The sequence below is a fragment of the Phoenix dactylifera genome, chromosome 6 (genome assembly GCF_051530095.1).
Source record: "Phoenix dactylifera cultivar Ajwa chromosome 6, Ajwa_hap1_PhDact_Kaust_v1.1, whole genome shotgun sequence".
Classification (NCBI taxonomy): Eukaryota; Viridiplantae; Streptophyta; class Magnoliopsida; order Arecales; family Arecaceae; genus Phoenix; species Phoenix dactylifera.
The window spans coordinates 22,280,472-22,307,643 of record NC_143195.1 but is presented as its reverse complement, the minus strand read 5'-3'; the positions used below and the strand labels follow the sequence as shown (position 1 = coordinate 22,307,643).

General features: G+C 38.6%; 1 protein-coding gene across 1 annotated transcript; it reads right to left on the bottom strand.

Annotated features, from left to right (window-relative positions):
* Positions 1-432: 432 nt before the first annotated feature.
* On the bottom strand, positions 433-2,342 carry LOC103698631 (transcription factor LAF1-like). Its single transcript, XM_017840943.5, has 3 exons — positions 2,056-2,342; positions 1,603-1,732; positions 433-1,370 (listed from the first exon to the last, which is right to left on the bottom strand). The coding sequence occupies exons 1-3, from the start codon at positions 2,189-2,191 to the stop codon at positions 755-757; spliced, it is 882 nt and encodes a 293-aa protein (XP_017696432.3). The 5' UTR covers positions 2,192-2,342; the 3' UTR covers positions 433-754.
* Between the last annotated feature and the right edge of the window lie 24,830 nt (positions 2,343-27,172).

Here is a 27,172-nt window from a genome sequence, read left to right as displayed (position 1 = left end):
ATTCACAAATGAGTAGTTAGTAATATTTTTCTTGCATCTCTCGGACATTTCATTCTTTTATCATAATTTTATCCTATTATATTGGTGAAAGCTACTGGTTCCTTAACTTCTACTCATTAGTCGTATTGGATAAAAAAATGATGAATGAATGTACGGCAAAAATTAAAATATGGGATACTTGCAGAGTTCAAACGCTAAGGAATGGTCGTATCAGACCCTTCACTCTCTTTGCCAACTCTTTCATAAAAATCGAGCCGTTTATATAGCATAATCATCCATATTAATTTATTCAGTGTCTTTTTTATACATTATTTGTCAGAAAAAATGGAGTACTTAAACAGTTTTTTTGTATGAAATGCTGATGAAGTGCATTGTTTTTATGAAAGAGTTGGTAAAGAGAGTAAAGCCTCTGATAATTCGGAACACTTGCTATGACGAATGATAGAAGAATTTATGCTGATGGAAGATGAAGCTTTTGGCAAGAAAGATATGCTGAAAAGTTGATAAACTTCTACATTCAATTTCGAATCAAACATGGTCCCTAGTCCATGTTTCTTCCAGTATTTGGACTTCTTTTTTCTTGATTTATTATATTTTTGCCATGCTTCCTGCACAAAGATTTCTCAAATGACAATGCCACATTTTCTCTCATGAAATGCATTGATGGGTAACCCCATCCTTCTCTTCAAGTCAATGACATGTTTATTCACAAGTAGAGCAGTTCCTACCGCATTCATAATCTTGTCTATATGAATCAATAAATTACATCCTGGTTTGTGTCAAAACTACGACCAGTCTCATCCATGGGCAAATCATCATAAAATGCCCCTCCTAGGATCTGACCTCCAGGCTCATACTGTAACTGAAACTCCCCATAGATGCTTGTGTCTCCAAATCCATGAAGAAAATCACTGCTAGATGGATCATCAACCCGAGACGATCCATACTGGAAGACATCGGCATTCAGATTGAAGTCCCATTGGCAATTCATTCCACCATCTGTGTTTGGTAAGCTCTGGCTGGTCGCATGGTCCATGGATAACCAATCTGCAAACAAAACTTTGGGCAAGGGAGGATGGAGTGTCCCTCTACAAGAATCATGGTCGATACTACATTGCGCGGATGGGCGTGAGTCCACCGAAGATGATTCTAGTGGCTCAAGAAAACTGGAACCTAGAATTTGTTTACTCACTTCTTCAGGAATTTGGCTCATTTTTGGACTTTGGTTACCTGATTCTTGAGATTTGGTTCCTGAGGCATAAGAATTTGATCCCTCAAACTTTACTACCTTCTTCTTAAGATAGGAGTTCCTGTAGTTCTTCACTTCATTATCAGTCCTTCCCGGTAGGTGCATTGCTATCCGAGACCACCTATGACATCAAAAGCTGAATGCATTAAGCTAATTTGCTTATATTGCAAGAATTACCATAGAAAACAAGAGATGATATGATGGATAAATCGACATGGCATGCTCATCACTGAGGAAGAAAGAGGAGGAAAAAGAAGCTAGACTAGCTTTCTGTAAAAAAGCTGAGACCTAAGTGATAGTTGGTCTTGGTTAAATAGAACACAAAGATCAAATGCACGTTGACAACTGCTTACTTGTTGCCCCACATGGCGTGAAGGTTTATGACTGCTTCCTCCTCCTCAGCAGAGAAAATGCCACGTTTTAGTCCGGGTCTCAGGTAGTTGATCCACCTCAATCTGCAGCTCTTTCCATTTCGTTGTAAGCCTAGAAAAAAAATGAAGCGGATTAATTTCGAAGACAATGGTTTGATGAGTATTGGTGCGGATGGAATTCTTAGTTGTCTTTTACCTTAAATCCTTCTACAAAGTTAATTAACAAAGAATGCAAAGCCTTCTAATTTTTGTAGCTAAGAAAAAAGCCAAAAGAATGATCAATGGACCAGCAAATACCCAAGTACATAAACTGTTTCTTTACGATAAAAATGAAAGCAAATTTGTCACATTGTATGCCTTGAGACATGATTTCTGCAGTACAAATTAATGTTGACCGTTTGGAAGGCTTTGATGGATGGAAAGGTGGAGACTCACCAGCTTTGGCAGCAACTGTGCTCCAGCAGCCATGGCCATGCTTAAGGATGTAATCCCTCAGCCTTTGGTCCTCCTCAGGCGACCACAACCCCTTCCGATAATTTACCTTCGGTTTCTCGCATCTCCCGCATCCCATTGCCGGCCAGCAGATGCTTGCAGGGCCAGCAATCCAATTTGGATAGTTGAGCAAGTATGAGAGAACTCAGCCTCAAGGGTCTAGCCTTTGTGACGAACTGGGAGAAGAGGGCTAGAATTTAAAGGGCGATAGCTCGGAGAATTTTCATAGCAGACTAACAAATTAAACAATTACATGGAAATAAAACAATGCAATACTAAGCGAGTGACAAGGTCTTCTGCCAATGTTTTCTACTCTTTGCGCTGCACGCGTTTGTGGAGTCTTACTTAATTACCTAGGGATCAGATGGTTAGCTAGCCCTACCAACATTCATTTAATTTAGTGGTGTTTGCAAAAGAAAAATGAATGAGTACTCCATGTTTCAGAAGTTAAATTTAATGGTGTTTGTAGGCTCCTTCAGCATAAAGTATCAATAAGTAATCAATCGTTGTGGGTATAACAAACTTCTAGATGTGTAACATCAAAAGAAGACTTAAAAGCCACAGGCTCCCTGCCACGTTTTACAATGCTGCTAACCTTTTAGACCATTAGTATGGAAACGGATGGAATCTCAGGAACAAGGATAGGCCTGCCCCTTGGCGAGGAGCAATTGAAAATAAAATGAACCCGTAAGCATATATTGGAATGACTTGTAACTATTAAAGTCAGCTCTGTACTTTGTCATGACAAAACACCACCATCCAACTAATCTCTATGCTTTTGTCTCAATTTTCTTCTCGCGTGTTCTCCAAATGCATAGTGCTGTTAGGTTTCTAGAAATATATTACAGATTGTCCTCACACAATTAGGAAAATCTTTGAGCCATTCTTGTAGCTCAAACCCTAATAATAGTATATGCATTTTTTGAGTGCCATACCCACAAAAGAATTCACTGCCGATGCTGTACCTCCTCTTCCATGCTTTCTTGTTGCATTTTGTCAGACATTGGGATTTACCCTCCGTTTGGGAGTTTTGGGGAGAAAAGAAAAGAAATAAAAACTTTAATAAGGAAGGAAAAAAAAAAAGGAATAGAATAGACTTTCCTCTCCTTTTGTTTGAGAGTTTTAGGAGGGAAGATGAAGTACTTTCCTTCTTTTTGTTTGGGAGTTTAGAGAAAAAAGAAAAGAAAGCATATCTTTTTAACATTTTAACTAAAATATCCTTATTATAAAAGGAGCATGCTTATAAGTAGAGGTGCAAATGGATCAGGTCGGACCGGGTCATGAGTGACCCCGACTCAACCTGGATCCTTGCTCGGGTCCTAATTTTAAACCCAGACCCAACCCACTAGAAAATCAGGTCGGGTCGGATCGGATCGGGTTGGGTCCCTAGGATATATTTGTCCTTTTAATTTGGTACTTCTTTAATTTAAGGGTAAAATAAGTATTATAAAAAAAATATTAAGTTTCACTTCTTTTTTCTCCAAATCCTCCCACTTATGGGAGGAAAGAAAGGAGAGAATTGAAGCCCAAAATTTTTCCTCCTATTCCCTCCTTTTCTTTTCCTTTTCCTCAATTAAAAAACTCCCAAACATTAAAATTTTTAACTTTTCCTTTCATTCTATTCCTTTCTCCCCAATTCCAAGTTTTCAAACTGAGCATGTCCAAAGTGAGCAAATTCATATCATTTTAGCTGCCCGACTCTTCATATATATGTATTTCATCCTTTGAAGCTCAATGGGTGAGCTAGTGAAGAGGCGTATGCTTGATAATTGAAAAACCAAAAGTTCGGCAATTAAAAGCCATAAAATGGCTAATTAAATTGAATTAGTGGGATGGTTCATTTCTTATGAGTTTCACTAGGGTCGGCTCGTAAAAGGGCTGGTTTTTACCGCTTTCTATTTTTTGTCTACGGCCACTCTGAGGTTGACTCAACTTATGCTGGGGTCGACTCGTGCTTAGTAGGAGTCGACTCATGATTCTTCAGGGTTGACTTATCCACTATAAAAACTCTCAAAACTCTTCAAAAAATTTCTCCATGCTTCTCTAATCTTTCAACTTCTTCGAGCTTCCTATAATACAAATTAACTACTCTAAGAACAGAAAAATCATTAGTATCATACTCAAATATTTTGTTCTCATTAAAATCAATCCATTGGGTCAACAATAAGAGATCTTGGAGAGCCTCATCTATTCCATGACAGCACCTATACAACCTACGCAAGGAAGTATCCAACAACACCAAAAGGATCTTGATGCCTATGAGACATTGTGCAAGAATGATTAAATTGTGCGCTTTACTATGTTAAGCAGTATGCATAATGATCTGATTGGTGAGTTTGAAGAGTACCAAACTGCGCGTTTGATGTGGGATGCTCTCATACTAAGGTTTGGTGGCACTATGGCCACTAAACTACATGGATTGACCATGAAATTTGACTCCTACAAGATGCATGCTCAGCATAAGATGAAGTTGTATTCTAGGGTGATGATATCCATGATCCAACAGATGAAGGCTATTGGAAATAACTTAACTGATGAGCAGTAAGTTCAGGTTGTGCTATGCTCTCCTCCCAAATCTTAGAAGACTATGTGCCAAAATTTCACGTACAATGAGAATGTTAAAACATTTGAGGATGTAAAACATCATTTAGAATATGAGTCTGTGCTTGGCAGCTGCTAAACCAGTAGAGAGTTCTACTTATGTGGCCAAGTTGAGCTTGTGCAAGCATAAGCACAAGAATCCAAGAAATGGCCCTAAAAAGGGTGCAACTGATGACATGGCACCTAAGAAGGTGACTGCAACGAAGCCCAAATAGGGGCAAGCATAGGAAGAAAGACGAGTATGCTGGAGTGCTTTGTTGGGAACCCGCCCATGCTGCAGAAAATTTTAAAAAATTCAGATGCAGCGGAAGAGGCATGCACGGGATCAACCGTTCATCGCATGAACGTTGTTGCAAGAACCTATGTAGATAGATTAGAATTAAAAACTTTTAAAATAATTGGAAGATCAGATCTTCACCTTGTGCGGATAGATGATCACCGCAAACTGGAGTTCATGGTTTTAGGATGAAGGTTCGCTTGAAGCCGCACAAGCGTCCGGCCTCTACGGGTATCCACACGAAGCAGAGGACCAATCCAAATGCTCCAATCTCCTCAGGGTGCTAGCTTCCTTGCAGAGATTACTTTGATGGCTGATCACCTCCCTTTCAATCAACCCTTGAATGCTAGAGGAAGGAGGAAGAAGATGAAGGGATCAAGGGAGAAGATCCAAAAGGCTAGATGCGGCCTTTCCTTTCCCTTGCGTTGAATCCCAAACGGAGGAGGAAGAAGGAGACCGCCAAGGGTCTTTTTCTCTTCTTGCTTGCGGCTGATCCAAGAGGAGAGGAGAGGGGGCGTACGGCACAAGGAGAAGGGCTTTTAATACCCTAGGTGCTGCCCCCCTCTTCTACTTAAATAGGATGTGGAGCTCCTACAAATTAGGAGCTCCTTGATTGATTTCCAAGAGGGGCGCCGGCCCCTCTTGTCTTGCTGCACCAAAGAAGAGAAAAGGGGAGGGGCGTGAGCCCCTCCCTTTTGTGTTGCCCCAATCCTCATTAAGTAAGGATTGGGAGGCCCTAATGTGGCTAAGCCCTAATCTAATTAGGCTTAGTCCAAGGGTGAACCAATTGGGTTTAATCTAGGTAAGTCCTAATCCAATTAGAACTTAATGAACTATGACTCAATTGAACCCTTCAATCCTAGTCTAATTAGGAGTCATCTTGATTTATTAGATTAATAATTAATTGGGACTTAAGAAGTCCTAATCCAATTAGGATTTATTCAATTTTAGTCCTAATCTAATTAGGACTCTAATTTGAATCCGAAGTTCTAATCCAATTAGGATTTCTAGGAATCCTATTCTAAGTAGGAATCCAAAATAAATTTAAAATCTTAATCTAATTAGGATTGTGGGAATCCTACTTCAAGTAGGAATCCCAGTCCTACTCCAAGTAGGACTCCCAGTCCTAATCCAATTAGGACTCTAGGAATCCTACTCTAAGTAGGATTTGTATTTAAGTCCAATTAATTAATCCCATTGTTCCTTCTTCAACTGATTATCAATCGAATTGATTACTTGTGATTCCTAATCACTTTTCAACCATCGGATCGGTCAATACTTCTAGTGTGTGTGACCCCATAGGTTCTATTCTGACTGGTAGTGAGATATATTGTGATCTCTATCACAATATCATTGAAAACTCCTTTCAATGGGTTAGAACGATTCCAACTCAACTCATTAGGGTTTATCGATCATCGAGATATTCCCTGTGAGTCTCACCATCCACCAGTGACACCTAGCAGCATATAGTGGCTACCCAGTAGAATAGAATGATGAACCTCTAGGTGCAGTTAACGTGTGATACAGTCCTACTATCGTGGATCCCTACAGGACGGAGGTCATGGACAACTCGTCAAACTCCATCGTCTGTCGTATGTGAAGATTTATTTGACTTAAGTTCGAGAGTGGAAAACTCTTTCTCTACTATGCATACTGCCCCGACCGAGATCTTACGAACTCAGTCTTATAAATCATATAGGATCTCTCCTTATCTACCAAGGTCGATAGATTCCATATAGGTGCATACCCTACTCCTACAGTGAACCTACTGTAGCCAATCTACACTGCATGGTCCCATATGTCTAGAGGCCATGTGTATGCGCAGTCAAACTACAATAACCTCACTGTGAGTAGCCGAAGCACCGCAGGTCAAAGGACCAGTTACACTACTGCAACATCAAGCAAGTCACTGACGAGTGAATAGACATCCAAGTGACTTCTTGTATTGGTCACGCTCAGTACCTTGTTCTCTAACAAGCACCTGCACTATTACTTCAGTGTCTCCACACCGTAGACTCGAGTCTCGTCCATCCATAAGGAAAGCAATGTGTGCACTGATCGGATCGATCACCGTCCTCGTGATGATCCATTGATTAGGAGCATTCAGAAATTTAAGCACCAATGATGCATGGCTCAAATTCTTAACTCTTAAGAATATGCATCATCATCTTATTAATTCTTGGACGATTCATAGACACATAAACAATATGAATGAAAAAGATGCCCTTTATTTATTCAATAATAAATAATCAAGTACAAAATTATGTCCCTAGAATTAACAATGTGTCAGCCAGATTGGCTTCTAGGGCATACATCTAACAATCTCCTACTTGCACTAAAGCCAATTGGTCATATATCTTAGTCCCATCTTCTCAAGGTGGGCTTCAGTCTTTTGCTGACTCAGCTGCTTAGTGAATGGGTCTGCCACGTTGTTCGCGGAGTCTACTTTCTGCACCTCGACATACTTCTTCTCAACATAGTCGCGTATGAGGTGGAAGCGCCGCTCTATGTGCTGGACTTCTGATGAGACCTTGGCTCCTTAGCAAGAGCTATGGCGCCATTATTATCGCAGTAGAGAGTTATGGCATCTGATGTCATCACGTCCAACTCTGCAATAAATTTCTTGAACCAGAAGCCTTCTTTAGCAGCTTCAGAGGCGGCGATGTATTCAGCTTCCATAATAGAATCAGCAATGATCGGTTGTTTAGAACTTTTCCAATTCACCGTACCACCATTGCACAAGAACACATATCCAGATGTTGACTTCCTATCATCGACATCAGTCATGAAGTCTGAATCTGTGTACCCTTCTACCTTTAACTCTGATGATCTTCCAAAAATCAAGAATAAATCTTTAGTTCTTCTCAAGTACTTAAGAATATTCTTCACAGCTGTCCAGTGTTCTTCACCTGGTTCGACTGATATCTGCTTGTGACACTCATAGCAAGGGCTATATCAGGTCGTGTACATAGCATGGCATACAGGAGGCTCCCTATTGCTGATGCATAGGGGATCTTGCTCATGCGTTGAATCTCTTCAGATGTGTTGGGGCACATCTTCTTGGAGAGATGAATTCCATGCCTTAGGAGTAAGAGACCCCTTTTAGAGTTTTCCATGCTGAACATTTTCAGCACTTTCTCTATGTACATCTTCTGTGATAGGCCAAGCATCCTTTTAGATCTATCTCTATAGACCTTTATTCCCAAAATATAGGATGCTTCCCCAAGGTCTTTCATGGAGAACTCTTTTGACAACCAGACCTTGACCGAGGTTAGCATGGGAATATCATTCCCTATCAGGAGGATGTTGTCCACGTACAGTACGAGAAATACGACAGCACTCCCACTATTCTTTTTGTAAACACACGGTTCCTCTTCATTTTTGATGAAATCAAACATTTTGATTGCGTCATCGAAATGAGTGTTCCAACTCCGAGATGCTTGCTTTAGTCCATAGATGGACCTTTGCAGCTTGCAGACCTTGTGATCTCCATCACTGGAAGTGAAACCCAAAGGCTGTTCCATATAGATATCTTCATCAAGATATCCATTCAGGAAAGCAGTTTTCACATCCATCTGCCAGATTTCATAATCATGAAATGCTGCAATGGCAAGCAATGTTCGGATGGATTTTAGCATGGCTACAGGTGAAAAGGTCTTCTGATAGTCAATGCCTTCGCGTTGACTATACCCTTTCGCCACTAGCCTTGCTTTATAGGTCTCTACCTTTCCATCCAAACCTATCTTCCTTTTGTAGATCCATTTGCATCCAATAGGTACAATACCTTCTGGTGGATCTACTAAGGTCTAGACTTGGTTGGAATGCATGGAGTCTAACTCTGACTTCATAGCTTCCAACCATTTCTCGGAATCGATATCAGATCTCGTCGTAGGTTTTGGGATCCTGTATGTGATCCCTATCTCCCACTAGGAATATTTTCTCGGTATCCTCTTCTAGTATACCTAAGTATCTATCGGAAGGATGGAAGACCCTACTAGATCTGCGAGGTGGTTGAGGGACATCGTGTACTGGCTCTATATGAATGGGTTCGATAGGATCCATGACTCGTTGCTTTTCAGAGACTTTCTCTTCAAGCTCAATTTTCCTCCCACTGCCTCTATCAAGGATAAACTGATTTTCCAAGAAGATGGCATGACAGCTCACAAACATATTGTGATCCTCTGAGACGTAAAAATTGTATCCTAATGACTCTTTAGGATATCCTATAAAATGAGCACTTATGGTCCTAGCCTCTAGTTTGTCCGCCTGTAGTCTTTTGACGTGGGCCGGACATCCCCAAATCTTGAGATGACCAAGACTTGGTTTCTTACCATGCCATATCTCATACGGTGTGGTAGGAAGGGATTTAGAGGAAACTCTATTCAGTAGATATACTGCGGTAAGTAAGGCATCTCCCCAAAAAAATATCGGTAGATCAGTGAAGCTCATCATGGACCGGACCATATCTAATAGAGTCCGATTTCTCCTCTCTGACACCCCGTTGAGTTGAGGTGTACCCGGAGGAATCCATTGTAAGACTATGCCATTGTCCTTGAGATAGTTCCGGAATTTTCCACTAAGGTATTCTCCTCCTCGATCTGATCGAAGAGCCTTAAGAGGTTTTCCAGTTTGTTTTTCTACTTCATTTCTGAACTCTTTGAACTTTTCAAAAGATTCAGATTTGTGTCTCATAAGATACACATACCCATACCGTGAATAATCATCGGTAAAGGTAATGAAGTACGAATAACGTCCCCTAGCTTGCACATCGAATGGGCCACACACATCTGTGTGTATTAGGGTAAGTATTTCAGTGGTCCTCTCCCCATGTCCTACAAAGGGCAATCTAGCCATTTTCCCTTGAAGACAGGACTCGCAAACTGAATATGACTCAGAAGTCAATGAGCCGAGAAGCCCATCTTTATCCATTTTGTTCATTCTGTCTTCTCCAATATGGCCAAGTCTGAGGTGCTACAAATATTTTTAGTTTATCTCATCCCTGGATCTCTTGGATCCTTTGGCACTCACTTCTTGCTCAGACACATTTACAGATACATCCATATGCAAATGATAGAGACTGTCAATCATAAAACTACGTGCGACTATTTTATTTCTGAAATAAATAGAATAGCAGTCTTTGTCAAATGTAAAAATATGACCTTCCTGTGCTAGACATGAAACAAAAATCAAATTTCTACTAGCAGCAGGTACATAATAGCAGTCTCTAAGTAATAAACTAAAACCAGACAGTAGTCGCAGATGGTAGGTGCCCACAGCCATAGCAGCAACTTTTGCCCCATTGCCAATCCGAAGGGTTACCGCACCTTCCGCCAGCCTTCTACTTTCCTTTAGACCCTGCATGGTAGTGCGTAAATGAGCACTAGAACCAGAATCTATAACCCAACTAGAAGTAGAAGAAACCGTTAGATTAGTTTCAATTATGAGCAAGTCTATACCTTCTGAAGGTGTGTCAGCCTTCTTGTTCTTCAGGCTCTCGAGGTATGAAGGACAGCTCCTCTTCCAGTGGCCGTCGACATTGCAGTGGAAACATTTTCCTTTGTCATTAGCCTTTTTCTTTTGAACTTCCTTCTTTGGCTTCTTGTCTTTCTTCTGCTTCTTTGCAGGCTTTTTTTCTTCCAAGTTGACTTTCTCTTGGAACCAGAAGTTAGCTCAGCAGCAAGTACATTGCCCCTTGAACCTTTCAAGGCTCCCTCAGCAGTTACCAACATGTTTAATAGTTCAGTCTTAGTGCATTCAATCTTATTCATGTGGTAGTTTACTATAAACTGTCCAAATGAATCAGGTAGGGATTGAAGGATCAGATCTACTTGCAATTCCTTGTGTATGTTCATACCGAGTTTCTCAAGCTCCTTCAGATCCTTGATCATAGTCAGATCGTGATCATGGACAGACTGCCCCTCACGCATCTTTGCTTTGAAGAGCCTCTTGGATACTTCAAAACGAGCTGTGCGACTCTGCTCACCATACAACTCTTGCAGGTGTGCCAGTATGCTCCTAGCAGTCTTCATATTCTCATGCTGGCATTGGAGTTCATTGGACATAGATGCCATGATATAGCACTTGACCCTAATGTCATCGTCTGTCCACTTTTCATGCGTCGCACGCTGATCAATAGTCGGACGTGCTGGTAATGTGGGGATGTCATTGTCGAGCACATAGCCTATTTTCTCGCAACTCAGAACAATTTTGAGATTCCTAAGCCAGTCTCTGTAATTGGTACCGGTCAATCGGTTGGTCTCAAGAATACGGATCAAAGGGTTTGAGGCTGACATTATGATCTGCAGAGAGTAAAGATTCTAGTTAGACTTTTGTACTTGATCCTAATCTGTTCTAGGGTCTTTTAGAACAAATGTACCTCCTACCATTTTCACGAATTCCTCACACTCCCCTGGTAGGAAAACGGAAATCCTACACGACTAGAGTTTTTAGTGGGTACTGCGGTCCCACCGATTTACATGCCACCTCACCTAACAGTTATTGGTGACACACAAATAGATGAGTGTACAACTCTTGTACAATGCTTCTTAAGCATTTTGCAGTGCTACTTGGTCTCTAAGTTATGAAGACCTCACCTAACAGTTATTGGTCCCATTCCTTAGTTAAGTCAGACCCACCGTATAACCGTAGAAATAAAGTCGTCATTGGGTCCTCACCTAACAGTTATTAGTGCCCAACCCCACCTTTATCCTACAACATCTCATGTCTATAGAGAGGTCCAGCCCCCCGATGCAACTTGCCCACTGTGTCCAGCCGAGACAAATCAACATCAGAAAGACCTTAGCAACTCTACTACAGTGGAAGACCTTTAGACTTAATATCAATTAATCAGGTCATAGTGTTTGCAACCTTGAGCTCTTCATAAGAGGTAATCGATCAATTGGCCAGGTAAGCAGGTGGAAGGCTCCCCTTACTCAGAGAGTAAGGTCCTAATTAAGTAACCACCTTTCATGCTTTCCTAGACACCAATTAGATCAATTAATCTAATATGACTCGCTCATGTTGGTTCACTCTTGACTTGATTGAGGAGGTTTTAATTTAGGTCTCAATTGGGTTTGCTACATCACATGTAAACCTATCTACCCCGCTCTCATTTACATCACATGCAAACGGCACATCGCAGGCAGTTATAATCGCGACAATAAATAAAGCTAAACTTTAAGTAGGTGATGATCATGGATTCTAATTAGGTCATATTATAAGCACATATACGTTAATCAATCAACTGGTCTTCAACTCTTGAATTGGTTCCAAGCCTCCTTGATTCGATCCTTGATCAACTCTTGATCCAATCGCCATCAACCGCTCAAATCGCCGTTCATCCCATGTATTGTCTTTGACTTGATCGTTGACGTACATCACATCACAGATATACAACAAGATATATATAAAATAAAAATATATATTACATCCCCTTTTAGGAGGCACGCAGGCCCCTCAAAACATCAAACAAGATGCATGCAAGCATCTAAAAAATTACATGACATTACACATCGCAGGTCATTACATTTGATACCAAAAGGGTTTGAATCCTATGATCATCACCGTATGCAACAATTATAATTTTCAGATCTGAAATTTGATTGATTATTTTATGACATGGGTTGCTGATCATGCTAAACATGATTTTAAACTTTGTAATCCCATTAACAATGCAATTAGAATCATCAATTTATCACATAAAAATCAGCATGTAAAAATCAGCATCCTTGAAAAAATCTGCATGCAGAAAAATTTCAGCATGCATAATCTTTCAATTTTCAGATCTTATATGCCTATTTAAAATTAATTCTAATCTTAAACTACGAAGCCTAGGCTCTGATACCACTGTTGGGAACCCACCCATGCCGCAGAAAATTTTAAAAAATTCAGATACAGCGGAAGAAGCATGCGCGGGATCAACCGTTCATCGCATGAACATTGTTTCAAGACCGTTCGTAGATAGATTAGAATTAAAAATTTTAAAACAATTGGAAGATCAGATCTTCACCTTGTGCGGGTAGATGATCACCGCAAACTGGAGTTCGTAGTTTTAGGATGAAGGTTCGCTTGAAGCCGCACAAGCGTCCGGCCTCTACGGGTATTCACACGAAGCAGAGGACCAATCCAAATGCTCCAATCTCCCCGGGGTGCTAGCTTCCTTACAGAGATTACTTTGATGGCTGATCACCTCCCTTTCAATCAACCCCTGAATGCTAGAGGGAGGAGAAAGAAGATGAAAAGGATCAAGGGAGAAGATCCAAAAGGCTAGATGCAGCCTTTCCTTTCCCTTGCGTTGAATCCCAAACGGAGGAGGAAGAAGGAGACCGCCAAGGGTCTTTTTCTCTTCTGGCTTGCGGCTGATCTAAGAGGAGAGGAGAGGGGGCGTACGGCACAAGGAGAAGGGCTTTCAATACCCTACGTGCTGCCCCCCTCTTCTCCTTAAAAAAGATGTGGAGCTCCTACAAATTAGGAGCTCCTTGATTGATTTCCAAGAGGGGCGCCGGCCCCTCTTGTCTTGCCGCACCAAAGAAGACAAAAGGGGAGGGGCGTGAGCCCCTCCCTTTTGTGTTGCCCTAATCCTCATTAAGTAAGAATTGGGAGGCCCTAATGTGGCTAAGCCCTAATCTAATTAGGCTTAGACCAAGGGTGAACCAATTGGGTTTAATCTTGGTAAGTCCTAATCCAATTAGAACTTAATGAACCATGACTCAATTGAACCCTTCAATCCTAATCTAATTAGGAGACTTAAGAAGTCCTAATCCAATTAGGATTTATTCAATTTTAGTCATAATCCAATTAGGACTCTAATTTGAATCCGAAGTCCTAATCCAATTATGATTTCTAGGAATCCTATTCTAAGTAGGAATCCAAAATAAATTCAAAATCCTAATCTAATTAGGATTGTGGGAATCCTACTTCAAGTAGGAATCCCAGTCCTACTCCAAGTAGAACTCCCAGTCCTAATCCAATTAGGACTCTAGGAATCCTACTCTAAGTAGGATTTGTATTTAAGTCCAATTAATTAATCCCATTGTTCCTTCTTCAACTGATTATCAATCGAATTGATTACTTGTGATTCCTAATCACTTTTCAACCATCGGATCGGTCAATACTTCTAGTGTGTGTGACCCTATAGGTTCTATTCTGACTGGTAGTGAGATATATTGTGATCTCTATCACAATATCATTGAAAACTTCTTTCAGTGGGTTAGAACGATTCCAACTCAACTCATTAGGGTTTATCGATCATCGAGATATTCCCTGTGAGTCTCACCATCTACCAGTGACACCTAGCAGCATATAGTGGCTACCCAGTAGAATAGAATGATGAACCTCTAGGTGCAGTTAACGTGTGATACAATCCTACTATCGTGGATCCCTACAGGACGGAGGTCATGGACAACTCGTCAAACCCCATCGTCTGTCGTATGTGAAGATTTATTTGACTTAAGTTCGAGAGTGGAAAACTCTTTCTCTACTATGCATACTGCCTCGACCGAGATCTTACGAACTCAGTCTTATAAATCACATAGGATCTCTCCTTATCTACCAAGGTCGATAGATTCCATATAGGTGCATACCCTACTTCTACAGTGAACCTACTGTAGCCAATCTACACTGCATGGTCCCATATGTCTAGAGGCCATGTGTATGCGCAGTCAAACTACAATAACCTCACTGTGAGTAGCCGAAGCACCGCAGGTCAAAGGACCAGTTACACTACTGCAACATCAAGCAAGTCACTGACGAGTGAATAGACATCCAAGTGACTTCTTGTATTGGTCATGCTCAGTATCCTTATTCTCTAACAAGCACCTGCACTATTACTTTAGTGTCTCCACACCGTAGACTCGAGTCTCATCCATCCATAAGGAAAGCAATGTGTGCACTGATCGGATCGATCACCGTCCTCGTGATGATCCACTGATCAGGAGCATTCAGAAATTTAATCACCAATGGTGCATGGCTCAAATTCTTAACTCTTAAGAATATGCATCAACATCTTATTAATTCTTGGATGATTCATAGACACATAAACAATATGAATGAAAAAAATGCCTTTTATTTATTCAATAATAAATAGTCAAGTACAAAATTATGTTCCTAGAATTAACAATGTGTCAGCCAGATTGGCTTCTCGGGCATACATCTAACATGCTTCAACCGTGGAAAGGAAGGACACTTTTCTCGTGAGTGCACTGAGCCAAAAAATGGTACCCCCTAACTTAGAAACTCGCAATTTAAATATGGATAGTCATGTTATGGTTGCTTTCTCTTGTTTTTGCGTGGATTGTAGATTCAGCAGCAATTGAGCATGTAGTGAGAGACCGATCGAGTTTGGTTCGTGGAGTACCGCCAAATTTCTGCAGGGAGTCATGGAGTGACCATAGGTAATGGAGATAGTGTTGAGGTGCTAGGAATTGGTACCTGCAAGCTAGATTTGCAGGTTAGCTGCACCCTATTGTTCCATAACGTCCTTTATGCTCCGAAAGTTTGGTGGAATTTACTTTTAGCTGTAACTTTGCTTAAATTAGATTTTCATTTCATTTCAAGTCCGAGAGTAACGAAATTTACTTTGGAACATTTTACTATGGTTGTGGCTTTGTTTTCAATGGTTTTATAGTGTAGGACTTTGATTCAATTAATAATAATTCAACTGTTTTGTTGGCTTCTGTTGATAATGCTTATGATGGATCTATTAAAAGGCATGCTAGACTAGGCTATATTGGGCAAGATAGGATGGCTAGGTTAGTTCAAGAAGGCCTTCTAGGCTCACTTGCTAAAGTCTCTTTGCCCACATGCAGACATCATCTTATGGGAAAGATAATAAGAAAATCATTTGGAAAAACCAACCGGGTATCTTGTATGTTGCAATTAGTCCACTTGGACATTTGTGGCCCAATTAATGTGAAGGCAAGGCATGGAGCTTTCTATTTCATTACATTCATATATGATTATTCATGATTTAGTTATGTTTACTTGATCTCCTACAAGTCAAAAGCATTAAAGTGCTTTAGATGTTTTAAAGGCAAAGTAGAGAATCATAAAGACAAGAGCATTAAAGCTCTTAAAACTGACTATGGATGTGAATATTTATCTGAGTAATTTAAAGTCCTTTGTGAGAAATATGGAATCCAAAAACAACTAACATTGCTTGGAACTCTATCACAAAATGATGCAGAAGAAAAAAAGAATAGGATATCGTTAGAAATGGTTAGGTCAATGATGGCATAAGCAAACCTACCAATATCTTTTGAGGGGACGCATTTTTGATTGTTGCCTATATTCTTAACTGCGTACTTTCTAAATTAGTACCTTCCATCCCATATGAGTTATGGACCGGCAAAAAGCCCCATTTGGGTCATTTGAGACCATGGGGATCAGTGTGTTTTGTTCACGATACTTCTCATAAACATGTAAAGTTAGGCCCAAAAGGAAAGAAATATAGGGGAGCAACATGTTGGAAGTGTGATTGAAATTGAGTCACAAGATGTGGATTTCATCAAGGATGAATTCCCAAGTAGAGGTGAGGTTAATAAAGAACTAGAGTTCTACAAAATGGTGGATTAGGAAGCAGGTGCTTCAAGTATCCTGGTAGAGGAAAGGAAAAAATCTTGAACCTCTCAGGGATAGTGGGAGTGACTCACAAGCTCGTGGGAGTACATGAAGAGAAAATGATTCACAAGAACCTCAATTGCATAGAAGTAGCCATGAAAAATTCCATCATCGTCATTTTGATGTTGATGGGGAAGCATTCATGGTTGTTGTGCTCGATGATGATGAGACAAAGAGATATCATGAGGCTCTCTCATCCCCTACTTCTGAAGATTAAAGCAAGAAATGATGAAATGGAGTCTATGAGAACTAACCAAGTTTTGGAGTTATGGATCTTCTACCATGGCATAAGGCTATTGGGAGCAAATGGGTCCTAATGAGCAAGAGCAAAGTAGATGGTTCCATTAAGAAATATAAGGCTCGCCTCATGGCTAGAAGCTAATCCTAAAAGAGGACATAGATTATGAGGAAACCTTTCCACCATAGTAAGGTTTGCCCCAATTCGTCTGATATTGGCTATTGTCATGCATCTAGATTTGGAACTACCCCAATTGGATGTTAAGATGGCTTTCCTAAATGGAGAATTTGATGAAGAGGTATACATGGATCAACCAATTGGCTTTATAGTTGAAGGGCAAGACCATAAAGTGTGCAAGCTCAAAAGATCCATTTGTGGTCTAAAATAATTGTCTTGGCAATGGTACCTTAGAGTCCATCAAGCCATTATTTTTGAGAGGTTTACGATGATTAAAGAGGACCATTGTGTTTTTGTTAAATGGTCTAAGGAAAGTTTCTATTCTTTCATTGTATGTCAACGACATATTATTGGCCAACAATGATAACGAGATGCTTGTTGCCACTCAAGGGTGGCTGTCCTCTTCTTTTGCAATGAAGACCATGGGTGGAGAAAATTACATCCTTCGAGTAACAATCTTCGGAGATCATTCAAAGAAATTTCTCGGTTTGTCTTTACAGACTTAAATTAAGAAGGTTCTAAAATGCTTTAATATGCAAAACTGTAAATCCATTGACACTCCTATTGGGACTCCTATTGCTAAGGGTGAAGCTTTGAGCCTAGATATGTATCCCAGGAGTCAAAGTGAAAAGGAAAAGATGGCTTATGTTTCTTACTCTAGTGACATGGGAAGCTTGATGTACATAATGATGTGTACTCGGCTAGATATTTGTTATGCTATCGGGTTGGTTTGTTAATTCCACTCTAACCTCGGACTTGCTCGCTAAATCATAGTGAAGAGGATACTTCAATACCTTAAAGGGATAGTAGATGATGTGCTTTGCTATCATGGTTCAGATTTGCGCCTAATTGGATACAGTGATGTCGACTAGGGTAGTGACTTAGATGAGTGCAAGTCCACTTCTAGATATGCTTTCTTACTTAACCATGGTGCCGTTAGTTGGTCTAGCAAGAAGCAACCCTATATAGCTTTGTCTAGCATGGAGGCAGAGTACGTAGCTTGCTCAGCTGCTGTGTAGGAGGCAGTTTGATTAAGAAGATTTCTTAGGCATTTAGATGTTGCCACTTATGCTTCTGATCCGGCGACAATCTATTGTGATAGTATGGCAGTTCTTGTCTATGCCAAGGACCCCAAGTACCATAGAAAAATCAAACACATATTGACATTACTTTTCACCACATGAGAGACATGGTTGCATAGAAAGAAGTGAAACTAAAATATATTTCTACTAGTCAAACGATTGCTGATCCCCTAACTAAGCCTATTACTAGAGATATTTTTTAGGCTCATGTTAGGAGTTTAGGACCATGGAGACTATGATTGCTGTATTTTCTAATTTCTATTTCTTTACATTAGATGTACTCTTTATGGGATATTATTTATGAATGAATATGATGTTATTTTGTATTAGTTTAATATTATATTATATATTTATTACTTGGCACACACATTCACCATGAGAATAGAAGCATGGTGTAGAAAGCATGTCAACAGGCTAGATCGGCTTCCTCACAAAAGCAAACACCTTGGATTCTAAGAGTAGAGAATAGAGATGAGACATAGTGTCCTTTGGCGCTATTGTAGTGAGCAAAGTTAATGATTTTTTGGTATTCTTGAACACATAGTAAAAAGACACATCATAATATGTTCTCCTTAGCTAGAGGTAAGATGAGGTCTATTATAGTATATTGGTTGTGCTATGAGACTTAATGATTTAGAAGAATTATTAGACTCGATGTGGATCACTTTGGCTACTATCAGTGACTAGGAGTATCACTAGACTCGATGTGGATCAAATTATCCACTATGAATATCCAAAAGGATTACTAAACTCGATGTGGACCACTTTGGTCGCTATAGATAGGGTTGGATAGGGTCTAGAAGTGAGATTCTCCATATTAGAAAACCAAATTCGTACCGAACTCCCAAATACTATAGCTTAGTCATATGATGTCCAATTGAAATGATTGCTCTTTTTCTTCCAAACTAGGTAACTTTTAGAGGTCTACGAAGTAGCACCAACCCCATAGGAGGTTGAAATGTGATGAAATTCTATTATTTGAGTTCCAAAATAGGAAGGTCAAATTGAAAGGATTTTTTTTAATAAAAATTTTGATTGAGTGTATCTTCGAATCTATGAAGAATTATGTAGAGTGATATATTATAAAGTTGATGTAGAAGTTGAGATTTACCTTTTGTAGGATTTTAGTTTCTTTTTCATGATTATTTCTACTAATCATATTTAATGTTGGAATCTTAGTCTTATTTGAACTAGGAGAGAAATTCAATCCAAATTGTATAAGGAACGATCTCAGTACTATTATAAATAGAAGCTATGTACCTCAATTTATAATGTATGGATCATTAATAAAAGAAAATAAGACATGAACCCTACTTTTGTTATTTTTTTACTTTTTTTCTTATTTTTTTTGAGAGTTTTGAATTGAGCGGATTGAGAAAAATCTTTCTTCTTTCTAGTTGGATCAAGTTAGTATCAGAGCTTTGGTTCTATGCTTGATTCAGTCTATAGGGACACTGCTAGAAAAGTGATTAAACTGAAATTAAATGTCATGAGGTGAAGGGAATACTATTTAGAACCACATACATATTTCATAGTCCCTGCAACAGGTTGCCACTTCCTAGGGTTGTAATATAATCATGAGTATATTAAAATGATGGGACTAAATGAGGTTCTGAGATTGAAACTCGAGATGGAATAGAGACACTTAATTTGATATGGTGGCTAGGATTTGTTAGAAAATAAAAAAAGGATACTGAGTACTATTTGAAACAAACATTAATTTAGTCTCCAAGATCGCACAACCTATTAGAAAGTATAATTGGAGCAAGAGAGATGCATGACAAGGCCATGCCCACTATGGGTGAGTGGTAGATGTTAGACATTGGGATTTATGCCCAATATAAGAGCACCCAAAATGGGCAAATCCATATCTTTTTAGTTGCTTGACTCTTCATATTTTAAGATTTGTACTGCATGCTTGGAAGCTCAATAGGTGAGCAAGTGAAGGGGCGTACACTTCGTAATTGAAAAGCCAAAAGTTTGGCAATTGAAAGCCATAAATTGGCTGGTTAAATTAAGTTAGTGGGATGGCTCATTTACTATGCATTTCATGGGGGAAGTCCTACATAGGCCTCCATCCAATTATGATGTACGTAAGCCAAGAGGCAAAAATATTATTCAAAAAAAAAAGCTCCCTCCTTCTCTTTTTGTTGTCTAAAGCTTTTAGGCTATGAATTTGTTTGTAACACTCTAGTAGTAGACTAGTAGTGTATACCACCATGAGTAAATATGTTCGGTTTGTGACGAAGTCTCGCTCAAAAGATTACCAGCATGCTAATCTAGGTTTCTAGAGCTTATTGGTTGTTCAAAACGTGTATAAACCAACATGAAAAGCCCATTTGAAGATCCTAAGTGGCCGATTTCATATGAGTGAGATATATACGAAACCGATAAGCTTCCGCTTGATTTTATAAAATCTTTTTTTTTACACTTTTAATGCTTATGTTCTTATCTGTCAGGACCATGTCTTGATCGAAAACATTAATTTCTTATATTTTCCTTACTAATTGTGCTACTATTTTAGTCTAGATGGTATTATATCACCTTTTGCTTACAACTTGAGCATAGTTGAATCAACAATCCTTTTAGTAATTTCTCTTCCAATAATTTCGAGTTGTCAGCTCCCTCCGCTGGCAGCTATAATCAAACCAAAGGGAAGAGAAAGATGTTTCATTGGATAGAACTGTGGTAGGTAATGTACCCAAAAGCTGGACACAGATGTGTGACATTTATATTAGTAGCAAAGAGTCCATGTGGATCTTAAAGTATTCAAAAATCCATTTCTTATGTCTGAAGTATGCAAAAGTCCTAGAGGGTACGAGATTTTGTAGAAATTGCTACTACTTGGTATAAAATAGAAATCATAGATTACTTCAATGACACTCAAACCCAAATCTCTAGATATGAATACCAACCCTCAAGTACAATTTGAGATCATTTTGGATATATGACTACTAGTATATAGCATAAAGCAACAGTTTTTTCTAGTGTCAATTTTGAATGTGGACATAATTTGGGGGCTTATAGTTCTCTTCAGAAAGGGCGCAGAACGGCTGGTAGAGAATATTCAGGCCAATAAAATTTTCTTCTGAGAGTAACAAAATGGTACTAAACTTCTGTGATGCATACATCTGATAGTTTACCAAACTTACAGTGGAGAACTTAAATGCTTTCAAGAACATCCACTACTTATGTGAATCACTTCATGTTTTTCACGCAGTAACAAAGTGATTAAGGTTAATCCTCCATTGATTATAATCTGCCCTGTGCTTTAACTTAAAATTGTCAAGAGAGATAATAAAAGTTTACAAAATATTTCACCTATTAGCTTAAGTGGCACTTCTCAGATTCTAGAAGGATGAAGTCAAAAAATAATATTGCCGACAGTCCCAAGAAGTGAACTAAGTCATACATTGGAAGAATAGGACAAATTATATTTTTCAGGTCGGATTGCTGGTTTTAGGAAGCAACCAAATTGCATTTAAATAAGTTAGCAAAGTACATGCTCAATTAGGTGAGATACGCGTGGTAACCTTTTTTATTTTTTATCCAATCAAAGCTGGGTCTTCCTGAAACTGAAATAAAAGAAAAGGAAAAAAGTAAATTCGTATTAAAGAAATGGGAGTTTACATGTGACTTAAAATTTTTTTTGTTGCCTTTCAGACAACTGATATGCCATGTTTTTATTCATTTCAAAATGTGTACTCTAGAAATATTGAAGAGATCTATGGAAGTGTTTCATACTATTGGTCTATCTTCTTACTTTCTACTTGTTAATAAAAAAATTGCGCATCCTCACTGAAAAATTATAAAAAAGGAACAATAGCAGATCACGGTAATGCACTTGGATCTTGCCTTGTTCCTATTAAATCACAAACAAAGACAGATGGTGACTTCATTTCTTCATAATTAGGAGCTTACACCTACTCATTGAAAAAATGCACTACCTTCAAACATTAGCCAAATTAATTTGTACCAGGACTGATTAAATAAATGCCTTTCCATTGCCACTCTTGCTTATGAAAAGAGAATTTAATGGGAAGCTTTTGAACAAAAGGAAGATTCTCAGTTCACATTGTAGCTTCAGACTTTGTTGACTTACACACAGTTTTAGTTTACAAATAACAAGAGAAGTCCACTAACAAATTTTAATATGTTTGCTCATTTTTATTGAAAAAGAAAGGAATTAACCACACTTAAGATATTTTAGATGTCCAAAACCTAACTTATGTGTGTGTAATATTAGGGATGTAGGATCTAAACGTTTGCTATTCTATTGATCTATTCTGCTGTTTCTGTAAAACTAATTGCAGCCATGACCATGGTGGGAATGATTATTGATCTAAATCCTAAAATTATGTTAAAGTTTCCACCACTTTCTTCATAATTTGGGGCTCACCGAGATGGATTAGCTAACGTTAAATCTATGCTTCATAAAGGGAAATAAATGTCGTCCCAATTGTTCAGGTTGGCTGTTCCTTCCGGAACCATTTCAAGCAAGATTCTACTTTTGGCTGCTCTCTGTGAGTTTTAACAATCCTTGGATCAAGAGGACTATTACTGTGTCTTCACTAAGAAGTATTTGAGAGGCAAAATATAGGAAACCACCTTGATCTAATGTGAACATCATATTTCTTTCATGACTAGCATAATGGTCTTTAACATAAAACTGAGTAGCTCAATGGTCTTTAACAGTCAAAACTTATTAATTCCCTTCACCCAAATGAATTTTATTCTCAATTAAAGGTGTTGTCCAATTAGTAAATGTTTTACTGCTATTCCTTTACCTTTCTTGGACAAGCATGTCATCCTCTATTCACAAAATTATAAAATTTATGTTGATTTTTGCTTAAATTGCCATTTTGTTGTATTGGAATATTGGAACAATTGTAACTCCCAAGATAGAACTCATATAGTTCTGTGAAGGACTTAAGGGCATGATGGGTATCCAAATCAAGATGCGCCAATGATTTTATCTAATATCAACATATGTTAATAAATTTATTGGCAAAGTCGAACTACATTTGTCTTTCCAAATGATCGAACTTTCCATTATTTCTTTTGTCACAAAGAAAATGTCCATTTTGTTATTTTTAAAATATTTGTAGAAAGAAAGAAAAACAAGAGAGAAAGAGAGAAAGATCTTTATATTTCTATTTCTTCATATTGGGTATATCTCAGGGTTATATACAGTAGTGTACAAACTCTATACAAGAAAAATAATATAGGTTGATATAGGATCATATTGACAAAGAAAAATATTACGAGCTAATAAAGGTTGCTATGTGATCTCTAAAATCACTCTAACAAAATCATACTAATAAAGAAAACTAATACAAGCTGATACAAAATTGCGCTAACAAACTAAAATATTACGGGTTGATACAGATTGTTACATGATCTCTAAAATTACACTAACAGTTATCATACCAAAAATTCATCTATGCTAGATTGCAAATGACCATTATTGGTCCTTACCTATTATTGATTGTAAGCATATGTTAGTGACCAATATTTTTCTTTTTAATCTGAGTTTAACCATAATTGATCATAGTTGACCCTGCCATGTTGTTGTTTAGGGATTCTGTCATGGTGAATACTTGGAAATTGTTTCCCTAGAAATTTTCTCTCACTTTTTACGCATAAATGCGATCATGCAGGCTCCTAGAGAGTGAAAGAGTCGGTTTTAGAGACTGAATATCTAACTATAAGCTACCAGTGAAGGATTAAATAGTCAAAAAGAAAAAACGTTTGGAAGAAAAAGGTACAAAATGCGTGCCTAAAGTGGCACAGTTAATCACCGGGGCAGCATGATCAAACAGTTGAGAGCCAGAGAGAGGAATAGATGAAGGGGAAAACGGGAAAAGAGGATCTTTTGAATATTTCACAAGGTACCGATTCCTCCTGATGCTACTAAAAAACCTTTTTCTTGCGTAGCCCATGCCCCCACCACCTCTTCTTTGGAGAAAGGGAATGTGTAGAGCGCGGTCAGAAAAATACCAGCTGAGAGGTTAGTTAATTCACAGCCGACACTCTAACTTCGTACATGGTTGGAATTCTGGAGTGATAGGACAAAAAGAAATCCCGTGCAACAATAGGTTAATAAATTGACAACAACAGATGATTGGCATCCAAACATTTTTTTGTGGACAGATACGGTGGAAAATGAGCCTAATAATATGGCATGACTCAGATTTCTCCAACTCAAAGTTGATGTAGCAATCTGTGCGGTCGAGCCAGGTTTACCCCGACTAATCTAAGAGTAGAGACGAGCATATCAAAAGCAACAGACCTCCGAGGTCGCGTGCCGCTTGGTGTAAAGTTCTGTAGCTTGAACAAATAAGCACCCAGCTCGGCATTCATCGACTAACATGACATCTCTCTCTTTTTCCGGAATTTAAGCCTTCTCTTTGGTAATATCTTTTTGAATAACATTCATGAAAACTATATAATAACTAGTATTGTGGCTCTATCTATTATGCCAATTACGATATCTTTTACCCTTCAACTTTTCACGGGAATAAATTTTGTGGCCTTCCAGCATCTTAATTTGTTTATCTTTAAGCAGATGATCATAGATTTGTTTGTCGTTGGCAATGTCCAATTAATATTTGAAAATTCAGCCTGGTAAGTGCCCTGCAAACATAAGGTTTACCAGTCAATTTTTTTCAGCAATATCTACTTCTGTTTCATCCAAATCAGTAGGCGCACATTCTGAATGAGCATCAATTGCTGAGATTTAATCATGTAGGTCCTTATTTTTCTCTATTTTTCTTCCCTTAAAATAGTTCCATAATTAACCATTTGGGTAGTCAATTGAAAGAGGTCTGAAAACTCGACTTGTAAATTTCTTTCTTAATTCTAAATTAAGGCCGTTTTGTGCAATTTTTATGTACTCAACCTCTCCTAATGATGCATGGTACCTATTTCTTGCCTATTTGAACCTCGTCATGTATTTCTCAATCGATTCACCAAGTTGTTGTGTCAATCTAGCTAATTGACCATGGAGACTTCAGGCTCAATTCTATAAAATTGGGCATGAAATTGGCGTTCTAGGTCCTGCTAAGTATGAATATAATTAGGTGGTAGATTAACATACTAGGCAAAAGTGGAATTTGTCAGAGAAATTGCGACCAGCGTCAATTTGACAAAATCATTACTACCCACCATTGGCACCCTTTTTCATCTATTTTGGGCAAGCCAGGAATCTAGGAATCCTTGAGGAGCTTGCTCGGTCGAGGTAGAGGGTCACCTACCAAGCTTGATTGGGTGAATCCTCAATGCATGCACAGGCGCGCCATTAGCATCGAGCTAGTCGAAAAGGTTTGGTCGAATGGAGGATGGAGTGTAACATGGATCTAGGTTCCTTAACTTGCAAGAACTTTCGATCCGTAACACTACTATTTGAGAGAGATAGAAATGGATGTGTGTATAACACTAGGCTATGGTGGAAAGGATATAGCACTAGCCTATGGTAGGGGTGCAACACTAGGCTATGGTAAGAGTGTAAAGTTGGGCTACGGTAGAAAGTTAAGGTATGCCTACTTTTAGGATAAAAAACAAAGATAAATGTAAAGATAAAGATTAACTATTTGGATTGGTTGTCGAAAGGTCCTATATAAAGTACAATTCTAATTATCTATACTAATACATAATAGCTGCCCATAAATACAATAATTGCCCATTGTGATGGTGGCTTCCCACATTTGATCTCCATCCCTTGCGGTTCTAGTAACATACGCCAATTGTCTTCCCATGCATAAGAACAACCATTTTGCAATTGTCAAACCGATTATCGCACCTCATTGGCCTTTAACTTATATTGACATAGCTCGTGTTGGCCATTTCTCTTTATTTAGCCTACAAAATGGTCATATATTCTTGAAAATTTAAGACTGGTATCTTCGCCTCGGTCTTCTATTCTATTGACTTAAGATTTAATCATTGGGTCTATTTTTTTTCCACCTTAGGGCCAAATTCTATCTGCTCGGCCTAGATCTCCACCGATGTGTGATTTTATAGCCGAAGTCTATCTAATTTTAGTAAGAGTCATATTATTTTCAGCTACTTTGATTTAATCAACTTAATCCATATGGTACTTACTCCTAGCTGCCGACTAGATGGTTGAGAAATAGTGTAAGCAATGCCCCTCATATCTTATTGGTCGAGGATCATGAGACTGATAGGATGTTTGTTATTGCCATCTTGATATCTATAGAAGGAAATTTTTTGCAATTATAGCTTCGATTAGCTGATTAAGAGTTGCTCGTATCTCTTCAGTTTCCACTATGCCTTCTTGTCTTGTCATATCTTCTCATGTAGAATGTTTTTGGTACCAAAATGGCCTACACACTACTCGAAGGATTCTCTAAATCTATTGGGATTTGACATTATCTTTGGTATTAATAGTAATTTTGGTTTATCTTCAAGTAAGACATGCTTCTCCTCTATAAATAGATCCTGCACTCCTCTTTTTGATACTATACTCATTCTTCTTCTTCCTGACTATCCTCATGCCTTCTCACATTCTTCTTTCCTTTACCTTGAAGAGTGAACCTGAGTATTTGCTAGCACAACCCATTAGCTTTGACCAACTAACTTTCGATTGATTTGCCCAATTCGAATACCATCAGAGATTGGATTGTCACCATGAATGATGACATTGCTAAATTGGAATACCATCACTAGCAGCTTGCTACTTGGTTTAGGGCTTCTAAATGGTAGGTCAATATCTTTCTAGCCAGAATTTGGCTTATCCCATGCTCTCACCTTCTTTGGTTGGTTCGTGTGGATCTTTTCATGTTCCTCTCCCATCAACTGATCTACACTATTGACAATAAAGGGTTGATTTTGATGATGCAAAATAATTGAAAAAATGGATCACTAATCTATTGCCTTGAGTATGCTTGATTGATTTCAAAAAGCTAAGAAGAAAGCCTTCAGTTTATCTAAAGCTCTACGCCAAGAAATACAACTCTAGAAAGGCCTTGAAGAAATCTTTGGAAGTTCACATGCAGATATAGAAAATTTTGTTCTAAGTTATCTCAAGAGTCGACTCTGAGTTTGCAA

Coding starts and splice junctions, on each gene's coding strand:
- LOC103698631 (XM_017840943.5), bottom strand. CDS start 2,191: ATGGGATGCGGGAGATGCGAGAAACCGAAGGTAAATTATCGGAAGGGG. Junction 1,733..2,055: donor CACAGTTGCTGCCAAAGCTG/GTGAGTCTCCAC, acceptor TTTTTTTTCTAG/GCTTACAACGAAATGGAAAG. Junction 1,371..1,602: donor CACGCCATGTGGGGCAACAA/GTAAGCAGTTGT, acceptor TTGATGTCATAG/GTGGTCTCGGATAGCAATGC.